General features: G+C 37.4%; 2 protein-coding genes and 1 long non-coding RNA gene across 3 annotated transcripts in view; 1 reads left to right on the top strand and 2 right to left on the bottom strand.

The window, feature by feature from the left end:
- Positions 1–22,020, bottom strand: part of LOC130918500 (uncharacterized) — a 56,114-nt gene that overhangs the window by 18,491 nt on the left and 15,603 nt on the right. Inside the window, exon 2 of the long non-coding RNA XR_009063768.1 lies at positions 5,779–5,954. This is a non-coding gene — a long non-coding RNA (uncharacterized LOC130918500). The remainder of the gene's footprint in view (positions 1–5,778; positions 5,955–22,020) is intronic.
- Positions 406–5,403, bottom strand: micos13 (mitochondrial contact site and cristae organizing system subunit 13). The gene is made up of 4 exons (XM_057840233.1): positions 5,227–5,403; positions 4,738–4,894; positions 1,212–1,269; positions 406–922 (listed from the first exon to the last, which is right to left on the bottom strand). Exons 1-4 carry the CDS (start codon positions 5,253–5,255, stop codon positions 825–827), a joined length of 342 nt encoding a protein of 113 aa, XP_057696216.1. The 5' UTR covers positions 5,256–5,403; the 3' UTR covers positions 406–824.
- hsd11b1la (hydroxysteroid (11-beta) dehydrogenase 1-like a) lies at positions 5,987–20,673 on the top strand. The gene is made up of 6 exons (XM_057840226.1): positions 5,987–6,516; positions 12,168–12,298; positions 12,365–12,568; positions 16,125–16,218; positions 16,319–16,484; positions 18,903–20,673. Exons 1-6 carry the CDS (start codon positions 6,432–6,434, stop codon positions 19,084–19,086), a joined length of 864 nt encoding a protein of 287 aa, XP_057696209.1. The 5' UTR covers positions 5,987–6,431; the 3' UTR covers positions 19,087–20,673.

Here is a 22,020-nt window from a genome sequence, read left to right on the forward strand (position 1 = left end):
ATGTTATAGCTTGAATATAACGATTCTATTTCTCTTCAAAACCACACACAACTTTGAGCTATGTAAACTTTTTTTTTTTATTCATTAGCTGCCAATGATGGCTGTCGACTATAGATCTTTTTTAAGGGTGATCAATATCAGTGGAAGCCAATGGCTAAGGAAAATTTCAAAAATAGTGTAAATTTTTACCGTCACTATCTGTTGTTGCTTGTAGAAATTTGAGGAAATTACTCGATGTACTCAGTGTTGGAGTAAGGATGTAGTTGGCATGAACTGGAAAAAAGAGGTGCTGTGCAGAGGCACCAACTGTACTGTATATCCAATTATACGAACATGTAAAAAAAATATATACAGTATATTTTAAATGTGGGTGAAGCCGAGGAAATATGCTGAAAATTAAACAAGTTATAGAATGCACACAAACTTAGCAGTTTATTGAAAAACGTTATATGATAGCATTATATACAATACCACACCCTACATCCCTTGAGGTGAGCAACTTTGTGGACATCCCTTTTATTGAACACAAGTGGGGAACCTTTTTACACTTGGGTCATTTTAGTCCTCTTAGTGGACAATATGATGCTACATTTACATAACTTTAAATTTTAGGAGCATGCCACTTTTTTTTTTTTTTTATAACAGGTTGTCTGAGGTTGTATTTGCATTTAGAATTGTATACCAGGGCCAAACAACCTCTTTATTTCCCAGATGTTCCCCACCCCTGCTCAATAGGTGAAAACTCTTGAGGACATGTCAGTCAAGTGCAAAGTGATAAACAATTTTATTAACAATAACCCGTTAGTCCCATGAGATGTTCCTGTTCACTTGGCGAGATCTTTCATGTATTGCAAGCCCCGAGTGGAATATTCAGTTGCTTTTCTTGGCGCCTCAGACAGAGCTGAAATGGAAGACCGCACCCCTGCAAGAGAGTCAAACTTGGCATTAACAAGAACAAAAGCTATTTAAATAACGTGGGTAAAAAATACGAAATAAGGCATTAAATGTCCAATCAAAATGTGCGGTATGACTAATAGAAATGCATTCAGCTTATCTTTTTGCTCATTGTTTTACAAAAACACAAATTGTTTGGCTGCTCACTGAGCCCAAGCAAGTCTTGTATTATGATGTTATAAGTCTACGTATTGTTTGATTTTTAATGCGACGCACATTTTTTTGTTGGTAACATTTCATGCTTTGGTTTTCCTCACCAGAATTCCAGGCCATGACTGGAGAGAATTCAACCTTGGGTATTGTAGGAAGCCTAGCCTGAGGAAACAATCACATAGTGACATTAAAATTTAAAGGTCTCCAGATTTTTACGGTGAACGGCAGTGTTAATGAAAACAAAAGTATTAACTTTATGAAATCTACTTACCGTATTGGCCCGAATATAAGACGGCCCTGATTATAAGACGACCTCCTCTTTTTCAAGACTCAAGTTTGAAAAAAGACTTTTTGAACACCAATTTTTAGACAGAAAATAATTACAGTACATCCGAAACAAATGATTATAACAATATATTTGAGAGAAAAAGCATGTTATTTTGCCTTATTCAAATCTTAATATCTGAACATTTAAATATGTAAACTAAAGTGCAATCACATTCGTAAATGAATGGCTTCTGGTTTTTGAAATGTACTGTATTTTTCAGACTACAAGTCGCACCAGCCGTAAAATGCCCAACGAAGAGAAAAAAAAAAGCATAATATAAGTCGCACCGGAGTATAAGTCGCATTTTTGTGGGATAAAATCCAACACATAGAACATATATGTCATCTTGAAAGGCAATTAAATATAAAAATACAATAGAGAACAACATGTTGAATAAATGTACAGTGTACAGTGCCTGAACAACGAAATGCGAATATACTGTCCTCACCAGGACGCGATGGCTCGGTCCGGGCTATACAGCGAACTCCCAAATGACGATGCTGGACGTCCTAATAATTTACTGAATCAATTTGGTCCTCGATACCAAACAGGTTCACATCAACGTAAATAAATGATAATTAGGTTGTTTTACGGCAATGACATAATCGGTTAGTATGCGTTCCCCAGCATTAGCACATCGTTCAAACACCCACACAACTGGCTCTAAGTGTCCGATCGTGGGTGGAAAACACACAACAACAACAGAAAAGATGATACACACAGGCCTTGCCTCTGTAGAGATATTTTAAAAGCATAAACAATGAACGTAGGTTCGCAGCTGCGTTTCGCTCTCGCTAACTCACCCACTCACTCAGAGCTACGTAGCTGTCCATCTTCTTCTGGCGTGCGAGTGCGCCCCCACGTGGGCTAGAAAGCGCCACAAACTAAAAGCATGCATTTCAATATAAAAAAAAGTCAATAATACAATTGAACACACATTGCCAAAGGCAGAACGTGAACGTGGCCACAGCTATTAAGAGTTATTCAGATAACTATAGCATTAAGAACATGCTAACAAGTTTACCAAACCATCAGTGTCACTCCAAAACACCAAAATAACATGTGAAATATCATAATGTGTTAATAATTTCACACATAAGTCGCTCCTGAGTATAAGTCGCACCCCCAGCCAAAATATGAAAAAAAAAAAAAAAACGCGACTTATAGTCCGAAAAATACAGTAAATAAACCAATCTAATGTCATAAAACAACAAAATTGCAATAACTGCATTAACCATCAAAGTGAAGTCTAACTAACTGTAGTCTTGAAACAAATCTGAATAAGGAAAAACATTGCAATTAGAGCTGAAACGAATACTCGAGCAACTCGAGTAACTCGAGTTTAAAAACTGATCCAAGTAATTTTATTCACCTCGAGTAATCGTTTATTTTGACAGCTCTAAGCATCACGTTTTGCTCGGACTACTTTTAATGCGGGACAACGCACTGATGTCACGTGCGTAGAGGAAGAAGCAAAAAAAAAAACTTACTGCAGCCGACAGCTGCTACAAACGACGCCGACATTGCTAAATGCTAGCCCGCACATGCTACGTTAGTTGCAGGTAGCGTCTGATGAGTCTCATAGAGATCACATGTATGTTGAACTAGATGCGCACGACAGACTAGGCCGCGTCTGGGCAGCGTTAGCAAACAGCCGCCATCTTAAAGCAGTAGAGCGCTAAGCGGTAATAAAGAGCGCTAAGCGCTAATATATAAGATTAACGTTACTGTCACTACTAGCTCACGTAACGTTAGCCCTGCGGAGGGCTAGGTTTCTATAAATTAAGACCACTTTCGATGCGTGGCTAACGTGTCTTACATACAGGCTTTAACATAACATAGCGTTGTGGAGTGATGAGGGTGTCAAATAAAAACTCATTAATGCTAACTATCAATTTTAGCTCAGTAGTCATTGCTGGATAAAACACCAAGTAGCACTAGTCCCTAATGTGCTCCAATACAGCCTGTACCATACATTTATTTTAAACACTGCAAAAACTCAAAATCCTATCAGGACTTATAGTTTAGACTAACTTAAAACTTAACTAGAACTTAAAAATGGCTAGACACAAATAGAAATTCAATTGAAAAACGTGGGAAAAAATCCTAACTTTTAAGTGATGTGTGTTATCAAGCGTAAAGGCATTTTTAGGTGTGTATATATATATATATATATATATATATATATATATATATATATACATATATGCTTTTTTAAAATAAGATCTAAAGGTTTTTTGAGTGAAAGCAGTGAATTAGTCTTTTTTTTAATTTTTTATTCTAGTTACATCTGAGATGCAATTGTTGGCTGTTTTCAACAATATACGTTAAAAATAAAGACATTGATTGACTGAAAATGATAAAATGTCTTGTTTTCTCATGTATATCTATAATTGCTATTCACCTGAAAATATATTTGTTTTATCCGATTACTCGATTAATCGATAGAATTTTCAGTCGATTACTCGATTACTAAAATATTCGATAGCTGCAGCCCTAATTGCAATAACATAATGCAAACTGGTTAAACTAAAAAGAGTAGCTGAGATCTGTCATGACAGAACATCGCTTCAATGATATCTGGCGCCATCTAGCATCGTGAATGGGTATAATGTCTAGACCGTGAATATAAGACGATCCCCTCTTTTTCAGTGTTATTTCAATGCAGAAAACACAGTCTTATATTCGGGCCAATACAGTAATTCATATAGAATATTTAAAACTTAACTTGTTAGTGTAGGTTATTAAGCTAAGTTGTTCGGACTTTGGTACAAAATTTTAAACCCACGGAAGTGGAAGCAAAGCTCCATTGTAAACCAAGGACCAGGGACTGAAAATAAATTATATTTACTCTTGTTATTGTAGCTAAGTAGTTTTTTGTGTAACTTGTTTTTTTTTTTTAACCTGTGTTTCTCAAGTGCATTTTAAATGCTTTAAGTTTTTTCTGTGTGTGTGCAAAATATGGGTACAATTACTACTGTGCTCATATTAGAAATGCAATCATGTCTGTTGTTTTGTTGTCTTTCCTGTTTAGTACTGCTGTACAAAGTAACTCTACAAAAATGGCTTTATACCCCTCCAACACACATAGTGACTAAGTAAATTTTACTGTAACTTTAAATAAATTACTTTTTACTTATACCGAGATTTTTACACTGCTACTTTCACTTGAGTGAATTTTCAGTGTAACAGTACATTTCCTAAAGTACATTTTTGGAGCGTAGGCTTTTTCCACCACTGCCGAGGACCCATTGCATTGATGACATGACACTCTCGTTACTAGGTCGTTACTCGTACTGTACCTCCAGGCCAAAGTACTTCATCCACTCCTCCAAAGCGGGTGGTATGGCAGCTCTGGCCCGCCCCAGAGCCTCAGATCCCTGCTCGCTGGTGCCCAGAAGTCCGGAGTCATAAGCTACATAAAGAGCTCCTCCAGCAATCGTCACTTTCGTGGCCAGTCTGGAAATTTAGACGGAACAAATGACGTAACCAAACCTTTTTGTCCAACTTGTATATAAATTAAGTTAAGCTTATGTTGCTGTTGAATGTCCCTATCTTATTAATGCAAACTGCAGAGCATTAAGTCGTTAATAAAATACGTTGGTTAGGCTAAGAAACAGAATTAAATTAGAACATATATATACGTTGCTTGTAATTTATTATTAATAATATGACATGCTAGAAAGACTGAGCTAGCTTGCCTGCTAAAACAGGTTAGCTGGTCGTACTCCTCAGTGTAGTTAACCTCTACACTGCTAATGAACTACAACGTAAAGAATAAAAACACGTACTTGATGACAGGGAAAATCTTTGCTGCCATGGTCCACAAAAGAGCGTTTTCCTTAAAAAAACCAACGCCGGTTGTAGGGTTAAAAGAAGCACTCCAAAATTTGACAGGAGTGAAGGACACACTGTTGTCAATTCGGTGGTGTCAATAAAGTTTGGTCCAACGTTTAGGTTTACGGCAGGTGTCGTAAATCTTAGCTCATTTCGTTTACCTTTTTTTTTTTTTTTTTTTTTTTTTAAAAAGCCGATGGTCGTGACAGGGTTTATTTTGCTATTTGTAATTGTAGAGACGAACATGTGAACATAGCATGTACAAACATTATCCAGGACAAGCGTCAACTTGGATACAATGGAATGCAGACTGGGCGTTGACTGTTCGCTCCCACCAGAAGTATCAACACGAGGCACGCGACCATTCAAAATACTCAAATTTATACAAAATAAAATCTTTATGACTACGCTTGTTAAGGGTTGCATTTTATTGGATTAATAATAATGCCACCAAATCACGTTTATGTGTACTTTTTTTGTTTCAAAATCAAAAGAGCGTGACTTACGTGTGCAGCAGCCAATCATATTGCAGCACCGTGTGTCCAGCAGCCAATCGTATTGCGGCAGGCGCGTTCTATCTAGATTATGGGTGGTGTCCTGAGTCCTGACGTAATCTTGGGATCGCACAAGTGTGCGTGTCTCGTCTCCCAGTCCCAGGACAAGACTTTAAATGGACATCTCCCTGTAAATTTGAAAACATGTATATTAATTTTATTTCTAATTAATTGTTCCCAACCACGGCAGCCTAACTTCAAGGCTCCCAATTATATCCCCCAAGTACTACAAACAACAACCGTGTGAATCAGGACATGCGCTGGCATGCAAATAGGTTACGTCAGAATACCTTTTGGCGTGTAGTACTTAGAAACAAGATATACAACCTTATTTACAACTGAAAAGCACGTCCATTTAAACGTCTGGCTTTTAAAATATTCCAACTTGAAAGTGAACGAACGTATTTTTTGAACGCGACCTAACACGTATACATGTTCAATTAACTTATTAACTTGCATAACACACCTCCTTACGCATATGCCAATAGGGGAGGGCTCACTTAAAAGTCATCTCTGGATTTACCGTTCACTTCTTATGCAAGTTTGTTCAGGAAGCTGGATATCATTGCTTACAGACCTAATCTAAATTAGAATTAGTTTACAACATGAAAACTTTGACCAAAGTCCTGCTCGCAAGTGTTGCTGTGGCTCTGCTCGCAGCCAAGTGGAACGCGCCGACGTTCAATGCAGGTAAAATGAGGCTCTTCCGCATACATGTTATGTGCGTTTCCAGTTGCACGTGGAGACTTTTACTGTCATTATGATTGATGTAATGTCACTAACAGATGTCAAATATAAGATGCTTCATTTTCTGCTTAAATTTGAAAGATGCTTTGATGTTGTTATTTTGTAAAGTGAAAAAAAAAATGCAGCATTTACAATTTTGTGTGGTCCAAACGTCAATTTTAAAGGCAGTTACATGAAATGGATTGCAATAGAAGCGATGTCGTAAACAGTGTTGCAATGCTCTCCCTATTTTTTTTTCCTCACAATAATTAGTAACGTCTGTGTTTGCTGTTTTTTGCATGTTTTGGAATCATCATTATTTGGTGAAATAGTTTTTATTTTTGCTGTTCCTTGCAAGGCTATGTATTAAAAAAAAGTAACTGCTTAGCGGTGTCTATCAAGTATACTGTTTCAAGTGTTTTTGTGATGTAAAAAGCTGAAAGAAGAGAGGGAGTTTAAAAAAAAAAAAAAATCAACTGAGATAAAGTGGCTGAAAAGTGCACGGTGGCCGAAAACTGTCATTGCATGTAATTTACTTTACAATATCTGATAATAAAATTAATAGTTTTCAGGTAAAATATCGTCTGTAAAAGTTGTAAAGCAATAAAACAAACAACAAAAATGAATGAAATGAACAAAAAAGATATTTTTATAATGGGTCAAAATTATTTTTAGAAGACATCATTTGACTAGCACCTTAGACGGTCATTTGCTTTGCTTAGCCAAAACCACCCGAGGACCGAAGAGACAAGATGGATCTACGTAATTTTTTTCAAACTTAAGCTTTCAAAAGCGACAACAACTACTGAGCAAATATTGAAAATGTGGACCACGAAACGCTAGAGACCACCGTCAAAATGGTAAGCGGAGTTTAAATTTGCCCCACTAAAGACGCGAATTGTACAACAGAGCCACCACCGGTGTCTTGCCAATGTAATTACCCCCGTATGAAATTTTTACGTTGAGTATGTATGTTACGTTATATGACAGAAAAAAAACTTTTTTTGATGAATGTGCCGTGTTTTAAAACCTCGTAGATAACTACACCACCAAAACACGGAAATCAAGCAAATCAGTGCAGCGCAGTGGCTCCGCCCAGGGGATACAATTTTTGACTGGGGTAACGGCATTGGCACGACACCGGTGGGCGTACCATATTCAATGGATGACAATCTAGGCAAAAAGTACAGCCTAAGCAGCCTGATCTGGAATTCCCCTCAAGAATGATGGGAAACAAAAAAACGCTAATTTTCAACTTAATATTATAAATATTATTGTAAGTTCGTTTTATTGCTGATACTGCATTTCGGTGTCATCAACATGTTGTGCCCCCCTTGTCCCAAAAGTCAAACTCCGCCTATGGTGCACACGCAGAACGTATGGCAAGTAAGCACAGTTCAAAATTTGAAATAAACTGGACTTAAGGTAACACAAGTGAGACTCAACCCTGGGTCTCCTCAATGACAGCACACTGCAGTCAGGTGAGCTACACAGTCTAGATAACCGAACTGTTACCAGCACACGCTCTCGAATCAATCATGAGTTGAAACTAAACATTGCAAGTAAGCATATTGTAACATTTCATATTTAGCTTACTCAGAAATATTTTGATATTTTGAAATGATTTATGTTAGCGTTTTTACATACGAAAATGCCACATTTGAAAAGGGATGTTTTGACTTGACATCGACTATTTATTCAACAGACATGTTTATACAGGAATATGTTAAAAAGAAAAACAAAAAAAAATAATAATAATAATAATAAATGTGTATCAACTGTATACTACAGTACTGTATCTTGAAATGTCTTCAATATTATACTTGTATATATTAGTGCTGTCAAAATTATCGGGTTAACAGGCATTCATTTATCACGTTAAAATATTTGACACATTTAACGCACATGCCCCGCTCAAACAGATTAAAATAACAGCAGTGTCATTTCCACTTGTTACTTGTGTTTTCTGGTGTTTTGTCGCCCACTGCTGGCGCTTGGGTGCGACTGATTTTATGGGTTTCAGCACCATAATTATTATTCACATCACTGATGATGTGTCCCAATGCATCCAGGAGATGTATCTTTCAAGTCAAGTTGACATCAACAACGGTAAGCCACTAGTTTATTTATTTGATTGAAAATTTTACAAACTTTATTAAAACGAAAACATTGAGAGGGGTTTTAATATAAAATTTCTATAACTTGTACTAACATTTATCTTTTAAGAACTACAAGTCTTTCTATCCTTGGATCGCTTTAACAGAATGTTAATAATGTTAATGCCATCTTGTTGATTTATTGTTATAATAAACAAATACAGTACTTATGTACAGTATGTTGAATGTATATATCCGTCTTGTGTCTTATCTTTCCATTCCAACAATTTACAGAAAAACAGTGCATATTTTATAGATGGTTTGAATTGCGATTAATAAAGATTAATTAATTTTTAAGCTGTGATTAACTCGATTAAAAATTTTAATAGTTTGACAGCCCTAGTATATATATATATATATATATATATATATATATATATATATATATATATATATATATATATACATATATGTTTGCTTTTACATACTATCACTTGTTCCTACTGTATCTTATTTTGGGGGAAATTGCATGTGCTGTCCTGTGGTATGTAATACTTTTAGAAAATAATATTATTTTAAAAGTTAATTATTACTTAAAGTTAATTATTGAACAATGAAATCACATTATTTTATACAGAGTACATTTACAGTATATCGAATGCTGTGTAGTAATGTACTTAAATGGTTCTATGCTGCTCCCCTCCACTACCAATTACTGTACATCACATCATGTACATGTACATCCTTGGATTTCCATGGAACAGGAAACCGCATAGTACTATAGATACAAAAGTATATGTGTTTGGAGAACACGTAACCACTGTGTGACATTTTTGGAATTTGAACATTTTTCCCTACGGGAGAATTTGAATGAAGACGTGCAAAGTTGCGCGTTTAATCGTATTATTTAACATGCTTGTGACTCAGACCGTACAACATTTATTTAAAAAGTGGTTTTACAGAACTCAACTAAAACCGATAAAATGAGAACATAACAAAATTTGGTTTGGTGTTTGTTCAATACAAACTTATGTAATGAAAAGTCATTGCGAACTTGTAATTACAGATAAATTAATCCAATTAAAAAAGAGAAAAATGGTCAAATATTATTGTTTTTTTTAATTGAAAGCAAATGAGTTCCACTAATTTATTTTGAAAATGTCATCCATGAACAAGCAAATCTGTGTCGGTGCGCTTTGTTTGTTGTTTGGCATCATCATGCTTAATGAGGTCAAGTACCTCATAGAGTGTCGCACTTTAACCCATAACCATAACTTAACATTTACTATTCTTTGCTCACTTTGAGATTACATGTGATAGGGGCTGTTTACACGTTAGATGACGAGATAATGTTATAGTCGGGCCGCTCTTTCAATTTGATAAAGCTTCTCTTGGCATCCAGGTCAGGAGAACTGAGGTCTAAAACTACACATCTGCTAGTGCCAGATATTACCTCATGTTCATAGAGTTTCATCATGGAGTCTTTGTTTTGAATACGCCGGCTTAAAGTCCCTAAATATTTTTGACTATCGCTCATTTTTACGACCTCTGCCTAAGACAAATGGTTGTGGCACTAGTGCTGTAACACAGATGGCGTTGGTGCTGTAACACAGATGGAAAGTCTCACCTTTGCCATAATTCCACTTTCTAGATTACTATAATCAACAGTGAGGTAACACCAAGAGTTATATGTATTAAAGGTAAATACAATTAGTCCCCGGGTAACGACGTACCCGGCTTACGTGAATTCGACTTTACGATGCTGGAGTATCGTCCGCCATTTGTGTGAGTGTTTTTTTTTTTTTTTTAATAATGTCGACTTTTGTTTTGTGATGCATGCTTTTATTTTGGCGCAGGAAACAGAGCAGGTAGTACTTCCGCACACAAGTAAGAGCGCGTGTACACACAAGAACAACATATTTGCGCACACGAGGAAGAGCGCACGTGCACACATGGGGAAGAGAGCGCATTTGCTCACACGAAGAAGCTGCACAGCCAAATGAGAGAGGGGAAATATTACAGCTGCAAGCTTGCGCGCACATTTGTTGCTTGTGAAGCATCCACAGAGGCAACACCTGTATATAACACCTTTTGTACTGTTTATTGTGCGTTTTCAATTGCGGTCAAATTCTTGAGGTGAGTTTATGTGATTGTTTTTGATGATGTGTGGATGCTAACTGATACATGCTAATCGTTTGTGTTGATTGTTATTGCTGTATCAGCAGCTAGTTATAAACACATTTGAATTGCTGTTATTGAAGATGAATCTGATTTCATTTCATTTTCATTTTAGTTTCATTCTGCGAGTGTTGCTGTCATGAGCAGCTGAATAAAGTCAGCAAACCACACAGACGTAGTCATTTTGGCCTTTAGCTCGCGGTGTAGCTAGGACTTAGCTCCAGCATCTAGGCTAGGACAGTACAATGACGTATAATACATGTTTTTGGATAGTTATTTTGAGATTTATGGGGTAGTTAGGGGTGCTTAAAGGGTTAATTCCGACTTACGCGGAAATTCGGGCTATGTCGCCAGCGTAGGAACGGAACTTACGGTAACCCAGAGACCACCTGTAGTTGTATCTACTGTAAATATTTAAATTTGGTGCATAGTGTTCTTGCTTTAGGATGCTTATTTGTTTAATTACATTAATTGAACTTTTATTTAACATTGTAAGGCCATTGAGAACAGCTTATGCGTAATATTGAGCAACCTTTAAACATAACAGTTACAGTTACTTGGAGGTACGAAAATAACCTATGGTAATGAGTCGCAAGCTGCTTTAGCAAGTCAAAGACGTAATTATCTTATCCCATGTGACTGCCTGTTATGGTAAAATTCAATGACCGTTTAACACACTTTTCTCCCCCTGTTGTGTTGTAGTTAGCTAGGTTAAGCATTTTTCAACTGACACTAGATGCGGGCTCTGAATACAGAGAAGGATCGCATCTTATGATTAGAATGCAGTCTGGTCAGTAATGTTCCTTTGTTGGACTTGAGTGGAAATACAGGCCGTGCCCCCCCCCCCCCTTTTTTTTTTTTTTTTTTTTTTTTTAATTGTGAGAAAGGGCCATCCATCCGTCCGTCTATCAGAGGTCGGGATAGACCTAGGACTGGTCACCACAAATTTCCTGTCCGCTGTCACACAAGTTGAGATTTTAGAGTCTTAAATGAACTAACTAAACATGAATGTTTGTTGAGCTTTGCAATAAAGCCAGAGAAAATCCATTCAAGCATGAGAGTCTTACATACTCTCTTCAAATCCTCGGGCACAAGTGTTAACTGCTCAGCCACAGTGGTAGCACACAGTCATGACTTTAAAAAAAAAAGAGAAAAAGCTACTTATTTCAGTTGAATAAAGTCATTGTTGTTTTCTCAAATTTTAGTTTACAAACCAAAATCAGTATCATGTATTTCAGTATGGTGCTTAAAAATTCTAGGTGAATATTTTATAACCAAAATGTAATGTTCTGAACTGAAATATATTTATTGACAGAAACGGTGTATTGGATTTTCTTTCAGAATCTCTCCAAGGTGCCAGGGTCTTGCTGACCGGGGCTAGCACTGGTATTGGTGAACAAATGGCCTATCACTACGCCAAATTCGGTGCCCAGATCGTCATTACAGCAAGGAGGGAACAGGTCTTACAGCAGGTTAGTAAAAGGCATTTTAAAAGAAATGAGTTCTGTTTCTGTTAACTGTCAACCTGTGGCCTCTAGGTCGCAGAAAAGTGCCTGAGCTTGGGAGCTCAGAAGGCTTTGTACATAGCAGCAGACATGGGCGTTGACTCAGACCCCAATATGGTGGTAGATTTTGCTCTGGACCAGCTTGGAGGTCTGGACTACCTAGTTCTCAACCACATTGGATCAAGCCCCTTCAGCATGTGGGAAGGAGATATACAGCACCTTGGATGGCTGATGAAGGTAATTTATGACAGTGTAATGACAATTATTGGAGACAATCAGAGGTGGGTAGAGTAGCCAAAAATTTAACTCAAGTAAGAGCAGCGTTACTTCAAAATAATATTACTCAAGTAAAAGTAGTGATCCAAAAAATGTACTAAAAAATGTACACAAGTACAAGTAAAAAGTATCCAGTGAAAAGAATACTCAAGTAAAGAGTAACATTTTGAGTAACTTCTTATTTTTGTTAGATTTTTTTTTTTTAAACAATGGTATTTTTTTTTCTCTCAGCACAAACTTATGTATAAGAACTGTTGTTAGACTGATACTACACAATAACCCATTTCATAATCACATTAAGCCAAAGAAAAAAAGAAAAAAAAAAAAAACAGTAATGAAGCTATATTTGTCCAAAGAGCACGAGTGCCCTGCCCTCTAGTGGAGAAAATAGTTCCTAGTTTAAGTAGTGAATACTGTAGTTCCTTCCTAGTTACCATTATGAAATTGAAAGGATCATATCTCCGGTTTTCTGTGGTCAGTCGGTGCCAAATAAAAACTGGGAGAGTTTTAAATCTGCAATTTCAATTCATATTGAGGGCAGCGCTCCATGTCAAATACTTCATTTGTTATCGTGCTTTAAAGACAAGTGGTAGCGTGATCATAGAACGTGTAATGGAGTCATGTGATTATTGTTGTGACGTCTCATTGGTGAAAGTAGTAGCGCTACTCTTGGCAATAGCATTACTAGCAAAAAAAAAAAAACGAATCTAATACAGTGGTACCTCTACATACGAAGTTAATTCGTTCCAGGACGTTGTTTTGTAAGTCGAAATGGTTGTATGTCGAGCAGGATTTTCCCATAAGAACACATTATAATTCCATTAATTTGTTCCACAGCGCAAAAACACTAAATCCTTAATGAATACTACTAATACAAATAGCAAAACAAATAAATTATGAATAAAAATCAGAATAACAATAATATAATAATAATAATAAAACCCGTAATACAGTGGGGCGAGTAAGTATTTCGTCAAACACCAATTGTGTGAGTTCTCCTACTTGAAAATATTAGAGAGGCCTGTAATTGTCAACATTGGTAAACCTCAACCATGAGAGACAGAATGTGGGAAGAAAAAAACAGAAAATCACATTGTTTGATTTTTAAAGAATTTATTTGCAAATTAGAGTGGAAAGTATGATTTGGTCACCTACAAACAAGCAAGATTTCTGGTTGTCAAAGAGGTCTAACTTCTTCTAACGAGGTCTAACAAGGCTCCACTCGTTACCTGTATTATTGGCACCTGTTTTAACTCATCATCGGTATAAAAGACACCTGTCCACAACCTCAGTCAGTCACACACCAAACTCCACTATGGCCAAGACCAAAGAGCTGTTGAAGCACACTAGAGACAAAATTGTAGACCTGCACCAGGCTGGGAAGACTGAATCTGCAATAGGTAAAATGCTTGGTGTAAAGAAATCAACTGTGGGAGCAATTTTTAGAAAATGGAAGACATACAAGACCACTGATAATCTCCCTCGATCTGGGGCTCCATGCAAGACCTCACCCCGTGGCGTCATAATGATAACAAGAACGGAGAGCAAAAATCCCAGAACCACCTAATGAATGACCTACAGAGAGCTGGGACCACAGTAACAAAGGCTACTATCAGTAACACAATGCTCCACCAGGTACTCAAATCCTGCACTGCCAGACGTGTCCCCCTGCTGAAGCCAGTACACGTTCAGGCCCGTCTGCGGTTCGCTAGAGAGCATTTGGATGATCCAGAAGAGGACTGAGAGAATGTGTTATGGTCAGATGAAACCAAAATAGAACTTTTTGGTAGAAACACAGGTTCTCGTGTTTGAAGGAGAAAGAATACTGAATTGCATCCGAAAAACACCACACCCACTGTTAAGCATGGGGGTGGAAACATCATGCTTTGGGGCTGTTTTTCTGCAGAGGGACCAGGACAACTGATCTGTGTAAAGGTAAGAATGAATGGGGCCATGTATCGACAGATTTTGAGTGAAAATCTTCTTCCATCAGCAAGGGCATTGAAGATGAGACGTGGCTGGCTTTCAGCATGACAATCATTCCAAACACACTGCCAGGGCAACAAAGGAGTGGCTTCGTAAGAAGGATTTCAAGGTCCTGGTGTGGCCTAGCCACTCTCCAGATCTCAACCCCATAGAAAATCTGTGGAGGGAGTTGAAAGTCCGTGTTGCCCAATGACAGCCCCAAAACATCACTGCTCTAGAGGAGATCTGCATGGAGGAAATGGCCAAAATACCAGCAACATTGTGTGAAAAGGCGGTGAAGAGTTACAGAAAACGTTCGGCTTCCGTTATTGCCAACAAAGGGTACATAACAAAGTATTGAGATGAACTTTTGGTATTGACCAAATACCGTAGTTTCTGGACTATAAGGCGCACCTGACTATAAGCCACCAGCCACCAAATTTGACATGAAAATGGAATTTGTTCACCGATAAGCCGCACTGGACTATAAGCCGCAGTTGTCATCATTGTATTATGGGATATTTACACCAAAAGGTATTAACTGGTAACACTTCTATTTACAAAGGCATTATAAGATTGTCATAAAATCAAATGAACCACCATGAAGCTTTGAACCAATTGGCTGCAAAGCCTTATTGTTTCAAAAATCTTCATGTGGCCATCACTGCTCCCTTGGGGGAGACAGTCAACCTATGCTACCACCTGCTGTCAACACTGTTGTCATCCAACATTCCTCCTAGCATGCATTGTGGCACTACAGATGTAAATAATTGTCAAAATTCATGTTCTGTGCTAATTATTTCTTCAGTTACTGTTCCAGTTGTTTCATTAATTGCTAGCTATTGTATTTGGTAACATTTTCTTGGATAGTGGTGCCATAATACTGTCATAATTATTATATAACACTGTCATAAGCATTATTGAATGCTTATAATAGGTGTCGGTTAGTGTCATCCAGCAAATTATCTCACTTTTGAATGGACGTAAAAGATCTGAGCTGGACATAAATGGAGTTAGTGATATAATATGCCACATGACACATATTGACATCTGTCATAAGCATTCAGTAATGCCCATGATAGTGACATGTCATAATCATGACGTTCTTATGACAGTCTTATGAGGCCGCTGTCAAATAAGGTTTTACCTATTAACCCAAATAAATCATCAAATAAGCCGCACTGGACTATAAGCCGCAGGATTCAAAATGAGGGGAAAAAGTAGCGGCTTATAGTCCGAAAATTAGGGTACTTATTTTCCACCATGGTTTGCAAATAAATTCTTTAAAAATCAAACAATGTGATTTTCTGTTTTTTTTTTTTCCACATTCTGTCTCTCATGGTTGAGGTTTACCCATGTTCACAATTACAGGCCTCTCTAATATTTTCAAGTGGGAGAACTTGCACAATTAGTGGTTGACTAAATACTTATTTGCCGCACTGTATATATACAAAACAAAACTTGTGCTGTAGTGCTAACTGTATGCAAAGCTGATTAACAGCCCTACTGAAATTGTGACATCCTTGTGTATGATTCTGTATTCCTGCTTCAGGTGAACTTCTTGAGTTACAGTCAGATGGCGTGGAAAGCTCTTCCCTCCCTTGAGGAAAGTAAAGGCTCCATTGTGGTTGTTTCGTCTATTTTAGGTAGGTCACATCCTCACCTAAAAAAAAAATCTCTGATTATATTTCACTTGTGATCACTAGTGTAACTTATTTAACAAGACTATTATTAATATCCCAATAGGTAAAATGACCAGTCCCTTCGTGGTGCCGTACACATCAACCAAATTTGCCTTGAATGGTTTCTTTGGAGCTCTTTCTCATGAGCTGGCCATGAAGAACAGCAGTGTAATGATCACGATATGTACATTGGGCCTCATTGATACTGAGTCAGCCATGGAAAAAGTCAAGTAAGTCTACAGTGAGGGCATGTTGACCTGGGCAAGTGCTAAATTACTCAATACTGGAGCGCATCCAACTTTCTTTTGCAATTTAGATAATACTTGCTTACTGTTTAGAGTAACTGTCCTGTAGGGAGTTTGTATTTGAAATCAGATCGACTGAAATTTTTGGTTAATATTGGATCCTTTATTAATATAACCATAATTAATCTCAAAATCAAAAACATTAAACACGTTTATTTTGAATGTATTGCCATATGAATGGCAAATGTTTTTCCTTATGATGCAGCAACGTAGCCAGTTGGTCTATTTCTACAACTTTGTTATATGCCTCTGCTCTCAGTTAACTCATTCACCCCCAGCCATTTTCACCGTAGCAAGGCCCTCTGCTCCCGGCCGTTTTACTGGATTTTGACTGATTTTGCAAGGCCCACAGAAAATCCTGTTCTATTGCTTTATAAACATGGAACCCACCAAAAGAAAGATTAGACTCTCTTCTTTCAGCAGAAAAAAAGTTAGTTCATATCTTTTTCCATTCCTTAGAAATCAACATTAGAAAATAGCTTAGTTTGAGCAATTTTCCAATTTCTGATGAAAAAACAGAGAAATTGAGCTTTTTGTGAAAGCATACATTTCAAACATTATTTATACACAGCTATTTTTTGCTTTAGTTACAACCCAAACATCTGAATAATGTTTTCCCTTTACAAAATAAGGAAAAAAACAAGATAGAGCTTTTGATCTCAAAGTAACAATTTATTTACACATAACTAAACTATTGAACTGTTGAACTAGTTGCGCACATAACAACGGGGAAGGCTCTCGGCTGCTCCCGTGGCTAATCTGATGAGTCCGGATCAAGATTGGTCTCACTTTTTTCATCATCTTCATCGTTGGTTTCAACCTCGGGCTAAGGCGTAACGCACCACGAGCTCCGCAGAACACGTGTGGAACCTGACGCTGTTGTGGACGTCACCATCTGTCTCATCAAGATAGATTTTTTTTTAATCCTTCTTTGACAATGGTTTCGTTTTCTTTTCAAAACACTCCTTCAGTGTCGTTTGCCTTTTCCCCCCGATCGTTCTCCATATTTTTCTCAAATTCTCACGCGTTTTCACAAGATCCCTCAAAATTCCGTTTCCTGACTATTTTTCTTCACTTCCTTTCTTGGCCCGAGATGAGTTCTTACCAAATGCGCTACTGACCTCCAGTGGCCAGTTTTATTGCATTAAAATGGGTTTTGAGCTTTGTGCATTATATTTTAGAGAGATTTTCAAATGATAAAGCAGGTAGTGTGTAGCTATACTTGTGGGCATATTGGGAAAGCCTATGTTGTGACCTTGCATGTTTGACCTACCACTTTAATGGCTCGTCTCTAAACTGATGCTTGGCTCTGAGCTGTATTGAGGCACACTCTTCTCAATCCAATTTGTTCAGATTCAGATAAGGCGGGGGGGGCATAACTTCTTTGGTGACACTAATGGTAATGCACATTTAATTTAGTTAATCATTAACTCAAAATTAATTTGTTGACATACTGTACCTAGTCTGTCTTCATGTGACACGTATTGTAGAGCTGAAGCACAGCGGCATGCAATGTACCGTATTGGCCCGAATGTAAGACGGCCCCCTCTTTTTCAAGACTCAAGTTTGAAAAAAAAAAGACTTTTTGAACACCAAATTAATTTTCTATACAGAAAATAATTAAACTAGATCTGAAACAAATGATTATAACAATATATTTGAGAGAAAAAGCATGTTATTTTGCCTTATTCAAATCTTAATATCTGAACATTTAAATATGTAGACTAAAGTGCAATCACATTCGTAAATGAATGGCTTCTGGTTTTTGAAATGTAAATAAACCAATCTATTGTGATAAAACAACAAAATTGCAATAACTGCATTAACGTCTAACTGTAACTGTAGTCTTGAAACAAATCTGAATAAGGAAAAACATTGCAATAAAATAATTCAAACTGGTTAAACTTGAGAGTAGCTGAGATATGTCATGACAGAACATTACTCCTCAAGTTCAGCATTCGCTTCAATGATATCTGGCGCCATCTAGTGTCGTGAATGGGTATAATGTCTAGACCACGAATGTAAGACGACTCCCACTTTTTCAGTCTTATTTCAATGCAAAAAACGCCGTCTTATATTCAGGCCAATACGGTACTTTTCTATTCCAGGCTAACAGTGAAAAGACAACTCATTTTACCACACCATAGCAGCCAGATTTCTTTGCAGATTCTCATACATTCTTGACAACAAAATCATTTCATAAGTACCTTGTGAATAGCTGAACAGTGTCTTTTAGTGTGGTGGCAAATACTTTAAATGTGACTTCTGCTTACTCCAGTTACTTGTATTCTCACATTATTTATGGATCCACCATAATTAAGCACAATGTTTTTTGTGTCCTAGGGATGTCAGTAATGTACCAGCCTACCCTGCCAGTGAAGCAGCATTAAATATCATAAAAACTGGAGCCACTAAACAGCGAGAGCTCTTCTACCCATGGTACACCTACATCGTAACCCTTGTTAGAGACTTCTTCCCCGCTACCAGGGACTACATGGTACAAAAATCCTACAACTACAGCCCATGACGCAAAGGGAAAATACTGCCCTGACTTCCAGTGGTGGTTTTAAGAGTTGTTCAAAAAAAAAAAAAAAATCTATTTAAGATGTGCGTTCCTGTTTTTTCTTTTGATTTCATGTATACAACAATTCAAATTCATCGTTCTTTTTGAAAAGTTGGCCTTATTGTTGTTACCAAGTACCTTATATGCAAGCAGATCCTTTTCTTACATGCTTTATACAGAAATTGAGCTATGTTAATTTGTACCACATCAAGAGATCATGCGACAAATGGGCAGTTTGTTCTCCCACACCTCAAACCAGGAAAAATTATCCTAATCAAATGCTGCGGGGTGCAAATATTTTGTGAAAATGAGTCTCTGCGCTAATTTGGTGCTAATGTGGTATTTTGCTGCTTAAAAGGCAATGTTGGAAAAGATAAGAAGGTGCTCTTTGTTACTGACTAAACAGATGATGATTAAAAAGACAGATTCGTAGAAAGATGTCAGCTGAATTATGCTCCCCCATAACTTATTAATTACATCTACAAAGTAAGGCATTTGTATTTTACTAATATGTGAGGAGTTCAGTTCTAGGCCTACTCCTTATGTTAAGTGCCTTGAGATCACGTCTGTTTGGAAACGGCACTGTACACATTTAATAAAATGGACTTAAAATGACTCGATTAATCTTTCATGTACATTTCCAGACTAAAGTGTAAAGCCTTACAAAGCCTTTCTTGGGTTGATGTACAATAAAGTTCACATCTTTCTCCAGAAAATGACTAAATAAGGCATTAATAAATATTAAAAGAAACTAAGAAAAACCTTTGAGTGTGAACACAATGAGTTATTTGCATTGGCTGAGTTTGACTTTTGAGGCACGGGAGGGGGGGGGGGCAAAACATCTTGATGACCTTGAAATGCAGTGTCAACAATAAAATTCACTTATAAGGATATTTATAATAATAGGTTGAAAATTAGTTTTTTTTTTGTTTCCCATCATTCTTGAGAGGAATTCTAAATCAGGCTGCTTAGGACAGCTATACTTTTCGCCAAAATCGTCATCCATTGAATATGGTACGCCCGCCGGTGTCGTGCCAATATAGTTACCACTGTCAAAAATTGCATCCCCTGGTCGGATCCCCTGATTTGTTTGATTTCCGTGTTTTGGTGATGTAGTTATCTACAAGGTTTTAAAACATGGCCCATCCATCTAAAAAAAAAAACAATATATGTATAACGTATAACGTAACATATGTACTGAACGTAATGCAATGTTTTAACTGTTTTACTGTTATTTCTGTAATTCAAGTCCTTTATGGCGTTTCTCCAGTTTAATAAATGTCGATGTCCAAAATATATAACTTGGGTTCTTTTCTGGCTTCAGTTAATTGTTTAACTCGACATAACTTATAACTACGTGGGAAACTACACTGGCAAGACACCGGTCCGCTCACCATTTTGGCGGTGCTCTCTGACGTTTCATGGTCAACATTTTCAATCCTGGGTTCTTGTTCAGCACTTGTTGTCGCTTTTGAAAGCTTAGGTTTGAAAAAAATTTGTATATTCTTCTAGCTCAGGGGTCGGGAACCTATGGCTCGCGAGCCATATCTGGGTCTTTTGACGGGCGCATCTGGCTCGCAGACAAATCTTTAATTATAAAAAAAAAAAAAAAAAAAAAGCCTCGTTATCCTCCTTTGCACGTTGCGCAAAACGGTGACGATCCCCGGCGACTAGAAAGCCGGTTCACAGTTATTTTAGTGGGAAAGTGACAAACATACATGTCGTTGCGTCTATCTACAGCAGTACTTCTCAAATAGTGGGGCGCGCCCCCCTGGGGGGGCGCAGAGCGATGCCAGGGGGGGCGCATGTGACCTCGGGGAACATGTTTTTTTTTTGTTTGTTTTTTTTTGCCGTACTGGAATAAAGTGTACTTGCACATCCACTCAGTAGGTGGCAGTGGCGCTCTCATTTTCAGAGTGCGCGCAGTATTTTTGAACTAAGGAAGAGCACTCAGCACACACAGATATGAAGAGCAGTGTGCCACCGCCGTTTTCGAAAGCCGTTTTCCGACCGGACTCACTCACGCAGCGACCCACTGTCTTGTCCGGTTCTCACGTCGCCGCCCGAGAAGTGCCATTTTCGGCTTGGGATCGTCACGACGACCGCCCTCACCTACGGTTCTACCTCGGCCGCCGAGAATGCGCTTTTTTCGTGCCGTTTTCCTTTTAGCTTTGACTTTTAATACAGTGAGTGATGATGAAAGACCGCTGTTTACTGTGTCTAAAAATAATTATAGCAGACAGCCAGAAGCCAAATCAATTAAGACGCCACTTAAAGACATTAGACCCCAATCTCATTGTTAAGCCGCTTGATTTTTTCAGTGAAAACGTGCCAAATATTGCCAACAATCGTCCTGCTTTGTCAGTGTTATATCAGTAAACCAGTGAGCATTGTTAGCATGCTCATTGCAAAATAACTCCACACCATTGCAAAGGAGGTAAATACTGTGAGCAGCAAAAATAAAAACTGTCCTGTCCAAGGACACTTTTTTTTTTCTTTTATTCAGTTTTGTTTTTTCGGTCAATTTTTTTGGCATATTGTCCTCATGAGTGAATGTTTCTAATCAATTTTAATTTGTTATTATTTACTGATTTTATTACATTTTATTTTTCTGTATCAAATGGTCAAAAATGTACCTTTAGTGTATTTTTTAGTTTGGATGTGAATTTTTTTTTTTAATTCAGGCAAATTGATGCACGTCAAGTCTTCTCTTTTACAAACAAAACAATGTTAATAAAGTTATACTTTATTATAAGTTGATCTATGTTACTTTTTTTCTTTATTAGAAAAAAGGACACAATGTTAGGCAGATGCGTATTTATAATAGTAATTTTATAGACAAATGATACTATTTACAGTGGCGGCAGAGAGTTTGGGGGGGGGCGCGAAACATTTACG

The sequence above is a fragment of the Corythoichthys intestinalis genome, chromosome 7 (assembly GCF_030265065.1).
Source record: "Corythoichthys intestinalis isolate RoL2023-P3 chromosome 7, ASM3026506v1, whole genome shotgun sequence".
NCBI lineage: Eukaryota > Metazoa > Chordata > Actinopteri > Syngnathiformes > Syngnathidae > Corythoichthys > Corythoichthys intestinalis.

Bases quoted from the DNA above. Each gene is read 5' to 3' on its own strand.
- micos13 (XM_057840233.1), bottom strand. From the start codon at position 5,255: ATGGCAGCAAAGATTTTCCCTGTCATCAA. The intron at 4,895-5,226 runs GTACGTGTTTTT...CTAAATTTCCAG, and splicing joins AAGATTTTCCCTGTCATCAA to ACTGGCCACGAAAGTGACGA. The intron at 923-1,211 runs GTGAGGAAAACC...ACTCTCTTGCAG, and splicing joins AGTCATGGCCTGGAATTCTG to GGGTGCGGTCTTCCATTTCA.
- hsd11b1la (XM_057840226.1), top strand. From the start codon at position 6,432: ATGAAAACTTTGACCAAAGTCCTGCTCGCAAGTGTTGCTGTGGCTCTG. The intron at 6,517-12,167 runs GTAAAATGAGGC...ATTTTCTTTCAG, and splicing joins CGCGCCGACGTTCAATGCAG to AATCTCTCCAAGGTGCCAGG. The intron at 12,299-12,364 runs GTTAGTAAAAGG...TGTGGCCTCTAG, and splicing joins GGGAACAGGTCTTACAGCAG to GTCGCAGAAAAGTGCCTGAG.